General features: G+C 42.6%; 1 protein-coding gene across 1 annotated transcript in view; it reads left to right on the top strand.

Annotated features, from left to right (window-relative positions):
• The window catches only part of WWC2 (WW and C2 domain containing 2), a 170851-nt gene that overhangs the window by 73808 nt on the left and 77966 nt on the right, over positions 1-19077 (top strand). Inside the window, exon 2 of the mRNA XM_060136278.1 lies at positions 13115-13224. Within this exon, the coding sequence (XP_059992261.1) occupies positions 13115-13224 (110 nt within the window). The remainder of the gene's footprint in view (positions 1-13114; positions 13225-19077) is intronic.

The raw sequence follows: 19077 nt of genomic DNA, 5'->3' as shown, positions 1-19077 counted from the left end.
TTTTGGGGGTGGTCAGAATGTGCTACACTTAGATTGTGTGGTGGTTTTAACTCTATAAATTTACTAAAATTTTCTGATTTGTACACGTACAACGAGCAAATTTTCTGGTATATAAATTAAACCTCAGTGATCCTATGAAAAAAAAAAAAAGCTAGGCTTGGGATTATGAAATTCCAGCATGACCTGTAACTGCTTCCTGTGGTCAATGTGATCAGGGGCGTGAAGATGGGTAGTTAACCATGGACTTAGTGTGTGGAAAGGAGACAGATTGAGTCCATGTGGGCTCTTGCAGCTGGTTTTCCTGGCCTCGGAAGGTTACTTCCCTCTTAACAAATATGGAGTCTCTGCACTTAAAAGACAGAGAAATGGGTGCTTTGGTTCAGGGAGTCTAGCCCTGTGTTGTTGTTACGAGGACGACTTTGTGTTCCCCTACACTCCACCCAATGTCAGAAAGACTAGCCCACTGGTATTAATCCATGGTACCACAAAGAGGCACAGTCCAAGTGCATTCGTCTCCAAAGCAAACATTGAGCTACCACTGGGGAAGTGATTTATGCCACCCCACAGCTCCCACCTAGAGGACAGGCACTGTTTGTCTGGAGAAGCTGCTGGGGACGAGAGCCATGCTTCTCGCGACTCGTGTGTCCCAGCACACGAAAGAGGCTTTCAGTAAACGTCGGGTGACCTCATGGACGCATGAATGAAATGTTCCTTTGTTGGTAGTTTTATTATTATTACTTCCTATTGGCAGGAATGAAAAGATTAGAGGCTGGAGTGGGTGGTTGTTTTTTTTTTTTTTCTTCTTCCATTTGAAGTCAGTTTCCTCAGCATCCTTACTGTCCCATTAAATGTGGGCACATCCCAAGGCCTTGCCTGGCTCATTAATCTCATCCATTATCTGATCTCCACATGGAAATTTTAGTCCTCATTTTACCTGCATGTCCCTCTGGCGCCTCACACACAACATATTTTTAAGTTAATTGTTCCTGTTCATTTTGCTTACCCATGCTGATATCACTACGCTCCTTTGAAACTGCCAAACCATAAGCATTGTAGACTTTCTCATTTCTGCTTTCACGTTTAGTGAGTGCCCTGTTTCCGTAACACCCCCAACTTTTCGTTATCCACCTTCTGCTTTCAAATATCCAGTGACTGGGGGGTCTGCCGTGACTAGGAACCTTTTCTCCTCGGAGGCAGCCTCGAATCCGCTCATTTCCTTTCCCGCAGCCCTCCACGCTGCCACCACCTTGGCCACCTTTCTCCTCGTCATTGCAGTTGCTTACTCTCTGATGGTAAAAGGGAAGGTTGAGGTCTGTTTCAGCCTCTCTAGCCCAGCAGCTCTCACAGGCATGAGAATCACGTGGAGAGCTTGGCCACAGCCTCCCAGTTTCTGATTTAGTAGTTTCGGGGGAGGAGCTTGATAATTTGCAATTCTACCCAGTTACCAGGCGGTACTGATGCTGCTGGGTCAGGGACCACACTTTGAGAACCGCTGCTTTAGCCTGCTCAGGGCGTCACTCTCAGGTTCACTTTCCTAAATTAAAACTTGTCCCAGGTCTGCCACTCCTTGCTGGGTGTCTTCCATTGACCTAGGACCATGGTTCCCAAGGTAGATGCAGTGGAATAGGAACATCCCATTAAGTAACTTTTAGTCTTTTTTTTTTCATCTATTTCACTTTTCAAGTCTTCTGATTAGATCACGGAGAAAGTCTGTTTGGTGCTACTATGTCTTTAGCACCTTTCTGACACTTAGTTGCCTTTTCAACCCAGTGAGCAAGCCGTCAGCTCCAAGCCGCTGCCAGCAATTCGCTAAAATTCTAGAGTATGATTTTGTTGTCACTGTATTTATTTTCAGTGGCAAGTGTTTTAAGGGACTACAGTTTGAAACACTGGGTTAAGGAGTGCAATCCAGAAGTCCTAAAGAATTCTTCTATACCTTTTCTTCTAGTGGGTTTCATACTTCAGTTAGTTTCATGTATCATGTATAGCTCTTTTGATTTATCTGGAATTAATTTTGTTGTAACAAAGAGGTAGGAACTAGCTTTTATTCCCTAACTGGCTATCCAATTAGCCCAACACGTTTAAATAATCAATCGTTTACTCATCATAAACAAAGTTTATGGATAAGTAATATCCTTGGAAAAAATATTTGCCACTTGACAAAGGATTAATACCAAAATATGTTAAAAGTTGCTACAAATCATTAAGAAGGACAAACAACACAATTTTAAAAAGGACAATTCACAAAAGAAGTAAATAAACGTACAGAAAGGTTACAAACCTTACTAACAATTACTAGATTGCTCCCCCCTCCAACGATCATATTGAGAGGTGGTGGATGAGAGTGCAGATCGCTTACCTTGTGGATGAGAGTGCAAATTGCTAAAGCCCATGTGGAGGAGACTATCAGAATGTAAAAACGTAAATGCTAATATGTCTTTAACATCTCTTTAATGCATGTTGAGGTTTTGAAATTTAAAAAGGGTGTATGTTCTTTGACTCTTCCAAGGGCTTTATTCTAAAAAATTGCACAGCTGAAACCATTTACAAGCAAGTTCTTTGAAGCATTAGTTTCTCTTGAAGGAAGTTGCCACTCATGTCTATTAATTGATGAATAGTTAAATAATGGACTGTAATACACTCAGTTAGTAAAAGATTGAGGTAAACCTATATATATGCTCATTGAAAGACTTCTTACTTATATTGCAAACTGAACAAAGTCATAGAAAATGCACATAGTGTGAGCCTATTTGCATGTTTTGTAAAAGTCTATGAATTTATAGGTGGACCATAAGATACCAGAATATTGCAGTACGTAGCATTCTACAGGTGAATGAAGGAGGGACTTTAATAATAGCTTAGCCTAGTTTACGTATTCTTCATAATGAGAATGTATTACCTGTATTTTTTTAAGGTAGGACCCAAAACTATAGTATATGTATAGTTTATTTAGTTTTATTCCAATCTTGTAAAAATGTGCATAATATTTTATGTGCATTGGTATACATATGTATATATTTATATAAGAAAAACATAGCCTAGAATGAAACATATTGTTAACTGGGGTTCTCCTTTAAGGTCATAGGGGTTAAAAAACATCTTCCCAGTTGCTTAAGTTTTGATAAAAGTAATAACTGGTTCATTTAAATCACTTAATTGACCTCTCTAAGAGAGAGGTTGCATCTAACAAGGTCCTGTCCGTGCCGAGGGGTGGGTGGGTCGTGTGTCAGTTCTTTGTTGTTGTGACTGGAGCACATTCTCTTGGGTGAGTGTCCCACTTCTTCCCGTCCTGGCCCTTGAACAGTTATTATCTGTGATGAAATCCTTGTTGGTTGTGTGTTGTTTAAAGTCTAGGGAGGAGGACAAGACAGTCTTGGTGGGTTTTTGTTTTGTTTGTTTGGACAATAATCTCTTTAGCCCTCTTCCTCTTTCAGACATTCCTACCTTCTTTGCCAGCATATCCACTTAAATTCTCAAACTATTTTCCAAAACCAAATAATCCAACAAGCAAACATTTCTTGGCACTTAGCAGAGAAATGAGGTTCAGGTTAAAGTGTTTGCTGACCTCTCTGTTTTCTTCTGTAGGGTAAGATACTTTTTTTAAAAAACTTGCTGAATTATTGAAACACCTGAAATAAATTCTGTTACCTCTTCGTAACTAAGAATCTGTTCCCTGTTTAGCTATTCATTTATGATACATAATATAATTATAGTAAACTAAAGTAAGTTATAGGACCAGATATTTTGATGCAGTTTTGAAAGGTTTTTTTCTCGTATCCTGCCTGTCCCATGGTCAGGAAACATGTTTGTCAACTATCACCTTAATATCAACCTTCATATTGTTTTCTTAGTAAATGCATTTACCATTACATCTTTGTAAATTGAACATTTTTAAAAAAATGACAGTTCTTCCATGGTGTCCCTGTTTTCATTTCTGTCTTCCTTTCTAATCTGCACCCACTCAGTCAACGTTGATTCTATGCCGACTGTGTACGAGGAAGGCGTTGGGCTAGAGATGCAGAGACGTGTGCAGAGGCCCTGCCTTTGAGAAGCTGGTCGAGAAATGAGAGTGTAGTAAAGGTGCCTGAGGTGACTCCTGAGTCTCTGTGGAGGTGGTCAGGCGGGACAGGATTCAGGGGACACTGTGTAAGAGTAGCATTCCTGGGTTACGTGGAATCAAGACTTTAATGGTTTTTTAATACTGCCGAACTGTTTCTTAAAAGGATGTATCAAGTTACAGAATCACCAGCAGTAAATGAAAGTAACTGATTTCCCATATCCTCACCAGAACTGAATTTCATCCTTAGAACAAAGCAAAACAAAACAAAAACTTGATATCCTAATAGACTTAAAATTAAGCCTTATTATTGTTTTATTTGGCATTTCTTTTTATTATTAGTGAAGTTGAACATTTTCCCATCTTTTTATTATTTTACTTACTCCAAATATTCACTTGGAGTCTTGACGTTGTTATAACTTGTTACTAATTTTTAAAAACAATTTATTGAGGTGAAATTCACACAACACAAAATTAACCACTTTAACGTGAACAATTTGGTGGCATATATACGTTCTCAGTGGTGTTCAACCATCACCTCTGTCTAGTTCCAAAACATTTCCATCACTCCAGTACCCGTTGAGCACTTTCTCCCCATTTGCCTCTCTCCCTAGCCCCTGGCAACCATTGAACTACTTTCCGTCTGCATGGATTTATCTATACTGGATATTTTATATACATGGAATTATAATATATGACCTTTGTTCTGGCTTCTTTCACTTAATATAATGTTTGGAGGTTCATCCACACTGTAGCATGTATAGGTACTTCATTCCTTTTTATGGCTGAATAATAATATACCACACGTTGTTTATCCATTCATCCATTGATGGAAGTCTGAGTTCTTTCCACCTTTAGACTATTGTGAATGGTGCTGCTGTGAACATGTGCATACATGTAATTGTTCGGGTACCTTTTTTCAGTTCTTTTAGTTATTTGCCTCGGAGTGGGATGGTGGGGTTATGCAGTAATTCTATGGTTAACTCTTTGAGGAACTTCCAAACTGTTTTCTATAGAGGCTGAATCATTTTACATTCCCATCAACAATGCGCAACATTCCCATTTCTCTGCATCTTCATCAACACTTGTTGTTTCTGTTTTTTAAATTATAGCCACCCTAGTGAGTACCTCATTGTGGTTTTGATTTGCATTTCCCTCATGACTAATGATGTTGAATACTTGTTACTATGTATTTCATATATGAGAGAAAATGAGAGAAAAAGAAAACCTTTCTTTTTAAGAACTTATTTTAAAATTATTTAAATGTTCCTTGAGGGGAAAAAAAAGTTTACTTAAAGTTAAATGAAGTGGCTCAAATCTGAGAATTATTAAGCCATTAATTTTGTCTAAACATTTCATAGTTTTCATAGTAGAGGTATTTGGTTTTTTTTTTTTTTTTTTTTTTTGCGGTACGCGAGCCTCTCACTGCTGTGGCCTCTCTCGTTGTAGAGCACAGGCTTCGGACGCGCAGGCTCAGCGGCCATGGCTCACGGGCCCAGCCGCTCCACGGCATGTGGGGTCTTCCCAGATCGGGGCACGAACCCGTGTCCCTGCATCAGCAGGCGGACTCTCAACCACTGCGCCACCAGGGAAGCCCCAATAGAGATATTTCTGAAGCATAGGCTTTTGTCGCCAGGTTCCTTTTTTTAATAAATTTTTAAAATTAATTTATTTTTTGTTGCGTTGGGTCTGATGCGCGAGGGCTTCCTCTAGATGCGGCGAGCGGGGGCTACTCTTCGTTGCGGTGTGTAGGCTTCTCATTGTGGTGGCTTCTCTTGTTGTGGAGCACGGGCTCTAGGCACGCGGGCTTCAGTAGTTGTGGCACGTGGGCTCAGTAGTTGTGGCTCGTGGGCTCTAGAGCGCAGGCTCAGTAGTTGTGGCGCACGGACTTAGTCGCTCCGCGGCATGTGGGATCTTCCCGGCCCAGGGCTCGAACCTGTGTCCCCTGCACTGGCAGGCGGATTCTTAACCACTGCGCCACCAGGGAAGTCCCAGGTTCCTTTTTAAATTCAGTTTGTTTTCCTTTTCTCCATCACCTGGGTGTATTAGGCTGTAATTTGTGCCCTTTAACCAGCGGTTCTCAAAGTGTGGTCCAGGGACCAACAGCATGAGCATCACTGGGGAAGCTGTCAGAAATGCAAATCCTAGTAGGTCAGGCCCCACCCCCGATCTGCTGAGTCAGAAGCTCTGGGAGTGGGCCCGGTAATCTGTTTTAATAAGCTTTTCAGATGAGTGGGATGTGCTCTTAGGTCTGAGAACCACTGCTGTAACTCAACATTTCTGGGCCAGTGTTGTATTAAAGAGCCCTTGTGGGGGATGGCATCCACAATTTTGGCCTTGTTAGCACCAACTTCTCTTTTATTTTTTTAATTTAGTTTCTTTCTTTATTTATTTATTTTTTGGCTGTGTCGGGTCTTGGTTGCGGCGCGCGAGCTTCTCTCTAGCTGTGGCGTGCAGGTTTTCTCTTTTCTAGCTGCGGCGCACAGGCTCCAGGGCGCGTGGCCTCTGTAGTTTTGCGGCACGGGCTCTCTCGTTGAGATGCGCGAGCTCAATAGCTGTGGCGCGCGGGCTTAGTTGCCCTGCGGCGTGTGGGATCTTAGTTTCCTGACCAGGCATGGAACCCGAGTCCCCTGCATTGGAAGGCGATTCTTTACCACTGGACCACCAGGGAAGTCCCCCACCTTTTCTTTTTAACTAAAGGAGGCAGACAATATAAACAATTAAATGGAATCCTATTATAACCTCCTGTTTAAGAATTACATACTATATGTATAAATCATATAGTTTTACCTAGAAATTGCTATTCAGTCTACAGATCATGTGAAGAGAGTATTTTTTAAAAGCTGCTTTTGATTTTTGGTCAGATCCCTAAAGAATTTAAGAGTTGCGTGTCCTTGGTGTGTGTTTTTCCTCTCTCCTGTGATCGGGTCTTAGTTTTTACTTCTTTGGAGCCTCTTCTGCGAAGGTTTCTGGTACAAAGGCCCGCGATGACGTGGGCACCGCCATGTACGTGCTCAGGCAGCAGGAGCACTCTGTCCCTCATCTGCAGGGCCGTCTTAAAGCCCAGGCCCACTCCCACCTCCTCCCTCCAGAACTTTTTAAAGGGACTCCTTTCTTGCCATTTCTTCCAGAAATTGGTGGCTAGTTAATCCAAGTAGCATATCAATAGTTAAATCCGTGCCTGGAATGACAGTAGTGATGGCCACATCCTGCACAGGAATGGAAACTTCATGGCTGGAAACCACAAACTTTGACTAGAGAGAGAGGTGTGTGCGGTACAGTCACAGGCTTGTTTCATTACAAGTAAGTTGGGTTTTTTTTTTTTCTTTTTCTTTTTTTTTTTTTTTTTTTTTTTTTTGCGGTACGCGGGCCCCTCACTGTTGTGGCCTCTCCCGTTGCGGAGCACAGGCTCCGGACTCGCAGGCTCAGCGGCCATGGCTCACGAGCCCAGCCGCTCCGCGGCACGTGGAATCCTCCCAGACCGGGGCACGAACCCGTGTCCCCTGCATCGGCAGGCGGACTCCCAACCACTGCGCCACCAGGGAAGCCCAAGTTGGGGTTTTTTTATTCCTGCACAGGGTATTCAAAGGGCGATAATAATTGTATCTACTTTGCGGAGGTTTATGGGGATTTAATTCACACATTTATAGACATGAAAGCATGTGTAGTACATGGGAATCACTCAGTGAATGTTTTATATTATTAGGATAATTATGTAAAAATTGACCTTTTTTACATAGAATATTGTTATTGACATTTTTACAAGTAATGTTTGGGTCCCCAAAGCAACAGCACAAGCCGTGTGCACTTTCGAAGGTGATTGCTCACAAATGTTGCCTTTCAGGAGTCTCTTCATGAAGGAATTAGAGAATTAGGTTAGGTGGCATAAGGGAGATTTTAGGTCCTCCAGATCTAAAATCCCTAGGTCAGATAGAGTGAACGGTTAGGAAGCAAATGTCAAAAGAGGAGCCGGGAGATCTGAGGGAAGGCGTTTTGAAGGGTAGGGGGTATTGAGTCCTGTATATCTGTAGGCTGAGGGAGAAGGCATTAGCTATGTGAGAGGAGATTAACCCTTGATAATAACAGATGGAGTGAAGTTGCAGAGCAGGGAGAAGTGGATGGGATTAAGGGCAGGAGATGGGCAGGCTTTTGAGTGGAGGAGAGATATGAGAAACGGAGAGGGGATGGGGCATCCGTGTTCCAGGCGAGCAGACTTGGGAAACAAGATGGTTGTGTTTAAATATTTGAAAGCCCATCACGTGGAGGAGGGATTAAACTGATGCTCTTTGGCACAGTGGGTATGAACTGTAGGAAGACCAGATCTAGAGCCCACGTAGAGGACACCTGTCTGAGCACAAGGAGGTCCAAGAGGACATGATGGACTCAGTCTAAAGAAATGAGCCCAGTTAGACGCCACTTACCAGCTAGCAACCCTGCATGAGCCGTTCAAACCCAGGGCAGCAGTCTCCTGAGCGCGTCCATTGCCCCAGGTCCAGGCCTGCCCATCTGGCAGTTCTCTCCTGTCTAATGTGACCCTTTGAGAAGAATTTAAGCTAATTTCCCCAAAGACCCAGAACTAACTGCGTTACCCTCCTCTGAAGAGGTTTGTATTCTTAAAAGCCGGTTTCTTCCTGCTGCCTCTGTTCACTCATCCCTGGCATTCCCCTCATTTTGTTCCTTTGCGTTGCTGGTTTCCCTGCCTAGGATAGTGATCAAAACAGATAAGAAGTTGTTTTTAGGGGACTAATCAGCAACATTATAAATTTAAATTCCCTCAGAACTATGGAGAGATTTCTGGTATTTTACCCTCCCTGTAAAATTCACATTGTGAATCTCATCTTGAATTCCTTCCCCGTTCTCTTGGAGCAATTCAGGCGGGTTTATGTGGGCCGATTCTGTAGCGATCAGAGACCTAGTCGACGATGCGAACTCTGCCTTGAGTTTCAGTTAAACGACAGCAGCAGCAGATGCTGTGAAGGAAAAATAACTCTTCAGACCTTTAACATTCAAGCTAAACTGTACATTTGGGAGGCTGGAACCGTGGCAAGAGTTTTATTAACCTGAAAATGGTTTTCTCTGTCAAGTGCCGTTTCGTTTAGTGCAATAAGCACAAACTTGGTTGCAGTTAGCGCAAAGTCATCGTTTCTGGATGTGTGCTTGCACACACAGCAGTATTCACCGTCGTGTAATTGGGAAGAGTAAATTCATCTGTGTGTGGCATCTCATGTCACAGGACAGGGATCCGTGGCCTGACAATAAATACTAAATGACAGGTTGTATAAAAGAATGATATAATGCCCACAAGGAGAGGAAATACCTTGCAAAGTTCAAATTTTGTATGTAAACTGTGGCAAAGTGCTGCAGTAAATTGCCATTTTCTTCACATTAGTCACGGTGCAAAGGAAGACTGTTTTCTAAGCAAAGAGTAATCTCTGGAATTTCGCATAAAGATGGTCCGTAATTTCAGGCCTTCTGCATGCTGTTGCTCCTTTGTGGGGAACCAATGAACTCCGTCCATTTTTTACTTCCTTAACATCAAGGTAAGACTGACTGTTTCAGAGGTTCCTTGTGCAAAACAAGAGGAAGGAATTTAGAAGCTAATCAACATTTCTGCTCACCGTATTTGTTCTAAGTCATGTTTGTTTCTAATTTTGGAATACATCTGTTATTTTTGTTTCATGTTACTTCTTAGTATATCATAGTAATATGTTTTCTTTATCAGGATAGCAGTATATTTGAGTGATTCATTTTGTTTGGTATCTGAGAATGTTATTTTATTTATGTTTTATAATTTGGATAAGAATTAAAAATTTGACATTTATAAATATGTATTTAATGGTTTTACTTATTGAGAGGGTGTGGAGAAAAGATCTGTATTTATCCAGATACAGAAAATACAGTATTAAACTGATTTTTGCAGTAACGCCGCAAGAAAGCTTTTACGTTAAAATTCCAGGAATGGAAACGTCTGAATTTTTTTTTTAATTTTATTTTATGTTTTATACAGCCGGTTCTTATTAGTTATCTATTTTATACATATTAGTGTATACATGTCAATCCCAATCTCCCAATTCATCCCACCACCACCCCGCCACTTTCCCCGCCTTGGTGTCCATACGGGAAACGCCTGAATTTTTAACTGAGTTCACTTATAGGTGTAATTCTAGTGTTAGAACAGTGACAGTTAATAAAGTGCTTATTATCTGTTGACCAATAAATAGGAAAAGATGGGTTATTTCCAAGTGTAATCCAGTTACCATAACTTGTAATCATACTGCATGTTCTGAAACTTTTGTGACTTCTAATTCTAAAAGTAATAAGTATATTCATATCATACTCATGCTTAAACATGTTGCTTTGGTGCCAGGACAAAACTTGTGTAATGTCTCTCTTTTGTCATTTATACGTACCATTTCCATGTCTCCTTCTTCTTTATTTCTTTAGGGTTCATGTGCCTTTTAGACAGCAGAGATAGAGGAGTTTAAGGAAGGAGAATCGTCAAGCAGAATGATACGCAAGGGGCTTTGTCTAATCAGGTGGTCGAAGCTCAGTCTTACAGAGTATGAAGACAAGGCCACTTTCCATGGTGTGGGGAGGGTTTTTAAAAATAAATTTATTTATTTATTTTTGGCTGCATTGGGTTTTCATTGCTGTACGCAGGCTTTCTCTAGTTGCGGCGAGCGGGGGCTGCTCTTCGTTGCGGTGCGCGGGCTTCACATTGCGGTGGCTTCTCTTGTTGCAGAGCATGGGCTCTAGGTGCGCGGGTTTCAGTAGTTGTGGCTCATGGACTCTAGAGCGCAGGCTCAGTAGTTGTGGTGCACGGGCTTAGTTGCGGCATGTGGGATCTTCCCAGACCAGGGATGGAACCCATGTTCCCTGCATTGGCAGGCGGATTCTTTAACCACTGCACCACCAGGGAAGTCCCAGGGAGTTTTTGATGTACATAGTATCTAATTCCTTTGTCAAAAGAAAACTCAATTTTCCTGCCCAGTTTTTATGATATAAGGTGGGATTTGAGCATAATTCTAAGAGCCAGTTTTGGGACTCAGATTAAGTTCAAATCGACCCCAGGTTTGCAAAGCAAATATGGCAGATTGCCATATTTGGATGCATTGCTTAACATGTCTGAGATTCATTTCACTCATCTACTGCCTATGGAAGCTTTCCACTTATCAGGCATTACACCGTTTGGTTCTCATTTAAGCTTCATGATCTCCCCCAGTCCCTACCTTTTTAAAAAATAATAGATTGGAAAACAGGGGCTTTTCAGGTTAATAACCTGCCCCACGTTGTAAGATGGCAGAACAAGCATTTGAATCCAGGTCCCTTGGATCTCGAATTTCAAGTTCTTAACTTCTGAGCCAAATTCTCTAGAATTACCTGGAAAGCTTGATTAAACATACATTGCTGGGCCCTAGAGTTCCTGATCCTGTAGGCATATACTATACTAGAGGGCCCAAGGATTTGTTTCTAACCAGTTCCCAGATGTGGACGCTGCTGGTTGTGAGGACTAGACTTTGAGAAACACTGCTGTGCCTTGTGCTCCCAGACTTGGTTCCTCTGGAGGGTGAGAGAGAGAATTCACGTGTGATGCTTGGATTCACAGTCACTGACATTTACTGACTGCTGCTTGACCATGTCCCAGACACTTTTCTGAGTTAATCCCTTTTCATCCTCCCATTAATCTTAGCAGGTAGTTAAATTGCAGGGAGAAGATGGGGGGTGTGATCACCACTTAAAATGAAGAGAAGGAAACTGAGGTAGAGAGAGCTGCCCAGTCAGGAGGTCTCACGGTGAGTCAGTGTGGTGACTGAGTCAGCCGGTGTTCGTGAACGCCAGGATCCCTGCAGCCGTCTCCAGAAGCGGATTTCATGCTTAGGGAAGGTTGAGAGAAAAGGAGACACTTCTTTCTTTCATCCCTTGGTGTTTTACGTCCTTGGAGGAGGGCTGTTGGCAGGCCACACCTGGGAAGAAAGGGTTTCCCTCCTTTTCATGTTTTTCTCCCAGCGTTCTGAAGGGTACACGACACAGTTCATTATTCTGATGAAAGTGATGTGATTCTGGGAACGACCTGTATTTCAGTTGCGCTCTGAAATCATTGATATTCACTAGCATGGCTCACAGAGACTCCAGGTGATGTCGTACATAGGAACTGTGCTGGTGGTGCCAGTGCATTAAATTAGCAGAGATGTCACCTGAGGTTGGCCACCCTCCAGCAGGGCGGGCACCAGTCTGTGGTGCTGGCCTGCCTGCAGCTGCTTTAACAGCCAGGGAAAATCTCAGATGCGAAACTGAAGGAAGTGAGAGAGAAAATCAACCCATAATTAACTCTGAAACCTGTACTCTGCTTAGGTAACTAGTTTCCGATAAGTTTTAAGGCTTAAAGAGAAAGTTTAAGGCAGTTTCAAAAGGTGAGATCACATTGATAATAGAAATACTTTGTGTGTTTGATTCCATTAAATATTTTGTTGAGAGACTGTTAAGTACAGGTATAAAAATATAAGTATAAAAATAAGATCTATTGTCTCTCCTCTCAAGGAGAGGTCTTTGTGGACCTTGCAGGCGTGTTAATATATAGTAGAGCGTCCAAATCTGAAGTTAGTGTAGCCTGATGCTTACCTCGTCTTAGAGGTACTGGTATGATGATTCCCATGATGCTGGTACTCGAATGCTGGGACAAACTTTTCTCTTCACTGAGATGGCTATCTAGCTGCAGAGCTCAAGCTAGATTCCAGCCCTCCTGACCCCTCAGCTTGGCGTTCTCCCTGATTTAAGATGGCCTTATTTATTTATTGTACAGATTTGTCTCCCAGTCTGAAGCTGTGAACTTTCCAAAGGGTATTATGACTTACTGCTACTTTTTTGGATATTCATCTCTGCATTTCAGCCTTGTTTTTTTCTTTAAAGATTTCAGACACAGTAGTGCAAACTCTAGAAACAATCAAGAACAAAAAGGAAACGCAGCCTGGACACTTAGCACGTGGGTAGGGTGCTGGATTTAAACATACGCGGTTGGATGGAAAGAGTCACCTGTACCTTTATTCTGGTTTGTTACAGGCTGACGAAGCCCTTGTCGTTTGCTGACTGTGTTGGTGATGAGCTGCCGTGGGGATGGGAAGCCGGGTTTGACCCTCAGATTGGTGTCTACTACATCGATCACATAAACAGTAAGTTTTCCTCTTCGGTACGAGCAAGCCTATCGGAAAATCTAGAGCCATACAAAAGAGTAAACATTTTACAAAGTGAATTTCTTTATTTTAAACCCCCGCTTTCCAGTGACTAATATTTAACTGAAATGTCCATTTTGGAGGTTGGGGCATGTGTGTAGAGTTAGGCTGATGGAGCAGAGTGGGAGAAAGGGGTCTGGTCTGCCTGTCTGTCTGCCTGCCTGTTAGGGCCTGAGTTTTCTTCAGCGCACGTCTAGGGCCTGTGGAGACCATGAGCCATCTGTCTCTTCTTTCCACGGCCACTGGGCCTTCAGGGTGGGGTTCCCCCTTTCTTGTCCTTGCCATAGAAAGAGATGGGCACGAGTGCAGCCTGGTCTAATGGCACAGCTGCCTGTGTGCCGGTGGGGTCCAGGGAGGGCTTGACACTCACCAGCGACTCTGCAAGATGCAGCTGTAGCTGTGGCGAGAAGACCAGAACCTCGTCTTGTTTCTGTTTCCTGATTTCTTTGTGGTTGGAAGGGGAGCACCTGTCACCGTAATAGCGTTTAGATCTGTCACTTCCCTGTCATGGTAAGCCTAGGGCAGAGGACCACTGTGGCTGTAAACAACTTTTTAAAACACGTACTTGAAGTAGTATTTTTTGTATGTTTTTTTATATTGTGTATGTGTTTATGTTTCTATTTAGCTCTCTAGCCACCCCTATAAAAAATTTATTCAGATGGTCGAATGTAATATTCACTGATATTCATTTTGCTTATTTCACTTAAAAATAAAAATAATTATTTTATTTTTATAGGTTCTTAGGAATACATAATGAATTTATACTCCATTATCTTAATATTCTTAGGTCTATCGTTACATTAAAATTTTATTTAATAAGTACTCATTAATATCTTTAGGAATAATATCATTATAGAAAAGTGTTTTATTTGATGTTCATTTACGAGTGACGGCTTGCGGCTGCCCTTGTCTAGATATAGGATAAAGATTTTGAGAGGCACAAAAAGCCCATATTTATAGCAGTGATCTCTTAGAAATCTAAGAATGTGAAATATGTTCACATCACGTATCGAATTTGTGAAAATATCCTTGCACAGATTCCCTGTCAGTCTCTTTCTTTACCTGTGCAAATACTCCTTTCCCAGCATGACTGGGAAGGTTCCAGAAGTGACTGGGCTGCTCCGCTCTGAAGTTTGCAGAGGCCGAAGGCCGTGGGGCGGACGGCCAATCGGGTGGGAAGGCTGCATGCGTGCCTCCAAGTGACCTAGTGTGAGGCTTCAGTGAAAGTGAGTTGAGATGAAGGACTCACTTCCAGTAATTTACACTGAAAGGGGGTGCTGTGCCTAGAAGACCACCAAGCACGGATAATAAAATGCTCACCCCACCCGGAGGCAGCCAGGGAGCCAGAGAAGCTGACTCTTGAGAAGCCCAGCGTGCTGAGTGTTGCTTATGCCTTGGGGCGGGGAGTGTACAGGTAACAGTGTGAGTAGCTTAGTTGTGGTGGAATAGGTTCGAGGGCTGTGACATTGTCTAATTCTCACAGGTAGGTGAGATAGAGGGGTTGAAAGGAGCAAGGTTTTGGACGTATTAAGTCAGTTTTTCAACGAAAAGACGTTTGGTTATTTAAATCTCACTTTTATACTTATTTTATATGGATAAAAGATTAGCTTTTTTTCCTTAAATAATATTTAGGGAACCAGAAACAAACCTTCCTCTCCTGATTCAATGGAAATAAGTTCTCATGGCACCAAAATGAGAAAATTCATTAGCTCAACTTCCCTCCCACTGCCGACAGTCTCATCAGCTTCTAAACCCACCTCCAGGGCTCTCTGCTTTTTCTCAGTGGAAGAGGTGTTCTTCTGAATCACCCACCTCAACCCCCAAGACCCCGCTTAATAACTTCTATGTCCCATCCTTCTCTCCTAGGTAGTATCTTTACCAGTTATTTTCTGGTTTTAAAAATTTCTCCCAGGCTTCCCTAGTGGCGCAGTGGTTGAGAGTCTGCCTGCCGATGCAGGGGACACGGGTTCGTGCCCCGGTCCGGGAAGATCCCACATGCCGCGGAGCCTGCGCATCCGGAGCCTGTTGCTCCGTAGCGGGAGAGGCCACAACAGTGAGAGGCCCATGTACCACAAAAAAAAAAAAAAAAAAAAAAAATTTCTCCCACCATTTCAATTTCTAATGGTTCTTTCATCTTAGTATTTAAACACTGGAAACTCTCAAAATGAAACCAAACCAAAACTACCAAAAGAAAAAACAAATAATAACAATCTCTCTCCCCCTCCCTCCCTCCTTCTCACTTTCTCTCATTCTCACTCTCTTGCTCACTCCTACTTGAAACAATCTTTCAACCCCCATCCCTTACAGCATGTCATCTGTTTTCCCTTCACCGGGAAACTCACTAAAAGCCACACACAGCCCCCATGGACTTCCCTTCCTCCATTGTTGGCCATGATTTCACACAAACGCTCTTGCCGAGGTCACCTGAGACCCCACAGGTGACGGAATCCCAGCGCCCCAGCCTGTCTTCCTTGGCCTTGATCTGACAGATCCCTGCCCCCACGGGCTACTCCCTCTTGCTCTTTACCCCTTTGGATTTCATGACACCTTCTGTTGGAATTTATTTGGCATAGCTGGCTGCTCCTGCCGTTTTCTTTTGCCCATCTCTTCTTCTCCTGTACCTGGTATCAGGATTTCTGTAATCGTCTTCTCTTTGCAGCCTGCAGATCTCCTTGGGTGATGGCCACATTTGTCTCTTAGGGCTCGTCCGGAGTTCCAGATGCGTATATTTGATTCCTTACTGTGAGGCTCTTTCCAGTCTGCCCCACTGGCCTCCACTTTCATCTCCCGCCCTGTCCTTCCCTGGCACGGGATGACGCTCCAGCTGTGCCTTGTGCTTCCTTGGCTTTCTGCCTTTCTTTGCATTTGTTGGTTCTAGCCCTGGTCACTCTCTGCCCAGCCCCCAGGCCTTCCCTTTCGGCCGACTGCCATATCCTTCTAGGGTCCGTCCGCTCGGTCCGTCTGCCCACTGTTTCCCAGAGGCCTTCTCTGGCACCTGACCCTCCACCTTGCAAGTCCCCACCCCATTCTGAATTAGTTACCCCGTGCAGGTATTTCTTAGTACCAGGTACTTAAGGATTTTAAAATAGCACTTGTTATATTGCATTTAAATTATTTATTTGTATGTTTTTCCTCGCTAAATTGTGAGCTTCTTGTGCACAGTGACTGCATCTTTATTTCTCTATCTTTGGGTGCCTAGTATGATGATAAACTCTTACATGTTAGAACAAAGAAGAGCTTTATTGTTTAACTCACAGATTAAAAGCTTTCTGTTTGTTTTGAAAGAAGTTGAAGTGCATTTCAGTTATAAATTATGCTTCAGAAAGCACTACTCTGAATACTTCAAAACTTGATTGTCAGAACATACATGTTTAAGTCTCGCATTTTGCTTTGGTACAGTAATGGTACCCCAGTGACCTGATGGAGTTACTGTGCCCTAAAGTGCCCCTATTACCCACAGCAGGTAGTTTTCCCACTAAAAAGGACCTGGTCCGTTATCTCATTAATCTTAAAGACATTCCTATGAAGTAGTTAGGGAGCAAATTGTATTATCTTCTTTTAACAGCTGGTCTACACATATGTTGTGTCTTGACATTGTATAGTTTCAGCATTATTTTCTCCTTATTTCAATAAAAAAATGAAATTAAGACTGCTTGGCTGTTTAATACTGTTTCTATGTAACACTGTTAAATATCTAGAAGGAAAAGTTTTGACCTTGACAGTGATAGTTATTTTAGGCCCTAAGTGTTTTGTGATAGAATTCACCTTTTAGTGGCTGTGTGTGCGGAGTCGGGGTGTAGATATTGATGGGGGTGTTTGTAACTAACTAGAAGGTAATTATGAAGTACTGTTTGTAAGGTTTTGATATTATCACTACAACCAGAAGCAAATCACTTTTTGATAGGGTCAGAGTTGTACTTAACTTTTTTGTCTTTTAGTAATTAAGGTCTTATTTACATATAAGAAAATGCACAGATTTTAAGTACGTATTTCAATGAATTTTGACAAATGTATACTCCTTTGTAGTTGCCAGCCAATCAAGATACAAGATATTCTCACCCCGCCCCCAGAAAGTTCTTTCCTGCCCCTTGCCTGTCACCCCCTCCCCACTGCTGCAAATTGCTTTGATTTCTATCATCACACCTTAGCTTTGCCTGTTCTAGAATTTCATATAAATGGAGTGTGTGTTCAATTTGTGAATGGAATCTTTTACTCACGTTATTTTTAAGGAATATACTACTGATACACACAATATCACAGATGAATATTCATTGTACACATATCTTATATATCCATAGCCAGGATATATAAGAACTCCTGGAAATCAACATTAAAAGGACAAACAAACCAATTTAAAAACAGGCAACAGGGCTTCCCTGGTGGCGCAGTGGTTGAGAGTCCGCCTGCCGATGCAGGGGACACGGGTTTGTGCCCCGGTCCGGGAAGATCCCACATGCCGTGGAGCGGCTGGGCCTGTGAGCCATGGCCGCTGAGCCTGCGTGTCCGGAGCCTGTGCTCCGCAATGGGAGAGGCCACAACAGTGAGAGGCCCGCGTACTGCCAAAAAAAAAAAACAGGCAACAAACTTAAATAGACATTTCCTCAGCTCTCCTCTCTCATCTTTCCCCATGCTGTCTCGGAGAGATTGGATGGTGTGTACTTCATATTACCCTGAATCAAACTCCTCTATATTAGCTTTGAAGCAGCACATGTGTTCAGGTTTGATGAAAGTTCCTCAGGTGTATATGCTATTTAATATGGAGTTGTTTCCTTTAGGAGAAACGAAATAAATTTTTGACCCTTCTACTTCATCTCTGATTTATTTCATCCTTTATGTTTTCCTAGGAGGATAAACTGTTAAGATATATATATTTTTTGCGGTACGCGGGTTTCTTACTGTTGTGGCCTCTCCCGTTGCGGAGCAACACGCTCTGGACATGCAGGCTCATCGGCCATGGCTCACGGGTGCAGCTGCTCCGTGGCATGTGGGATCTTCCCGGACCGGGGCACGAACCCGTGTCCCCTGCATCGGCAGGCGGACTCTCAACCGCTGCGCCACCAGGGAAGCCCTGTTAAAATATTTTATAAAGAAAAAATTTAGATACTTAAAATATCCAAGTAGAACATATTATGCTGGTAGTGATACTAACACTTATTAGTTAGCATCACTGATAAGTGATAAGTTACATATTTCATATAGTTGTCAAGTTCAGGGACCTCTTCTTAGTCACAGTCATCCATCTCTTCCCCCTGGATGTAGAGCTGACATAGATAACCACGCCTTTCTTCTTAAACCTGTTGTTTTCCTCACTTCACTGTTCCTTCTTTCTCTCCTCATTTGCCTCATATTCCTTTTGAGAGTCCCTGTATCCTGTCACTCCCCGAAGATGTGGCCTTACCCACCTCCCCCAGCATGCTGTCCTTTATCTACAGCAGTACCATCCTTTGCCATTACTATGTTAATGACCCTTCTATCTGTCTATCTGACTCTGATTGTCCTAATATTTGTCAAACATTTCCAGTTGTAGGACACTGCTACCTATTTTGCCATTGAAACTTCAAAACAAACAAGTACAAAATGGGATTCTTCAGTTTTCCCTTTGACTTCATTATTTTTCGAAACACAGTCGTCATGGTTACTGAGTTGAAAAATGTAGAATCATCTTGTCAATTCTTGTTGATCTTTTCCTCTATATTTTCAGATTTGCTCCTTTAGCCTCATTTTCACTGCTATTTTCCTAATTCAGACCGTCATTGCCTTGTGCCTTTTGTTCCTTTCCCGTTAAAATATATA

Source organism: Lagenorhynchus albirostris, chromosome 21 (assembly GCF_949774975.1).
Source record: "Lagenorhynchus albirostris chromosome 21, mLagAlb1.1, whole genome shotgun sequence".
Taxonomy (NCBI): domain Eukaryota; kingdom Metazoa; phylum Chordata; class Mammalia; order Artiodactyla; family Delphinidae; genus Lagenorhynchus; species Lagenorhynchus albirostris.
This window is presented reverse-complemented; position numbering and strand designations above follow the sequence as displayed.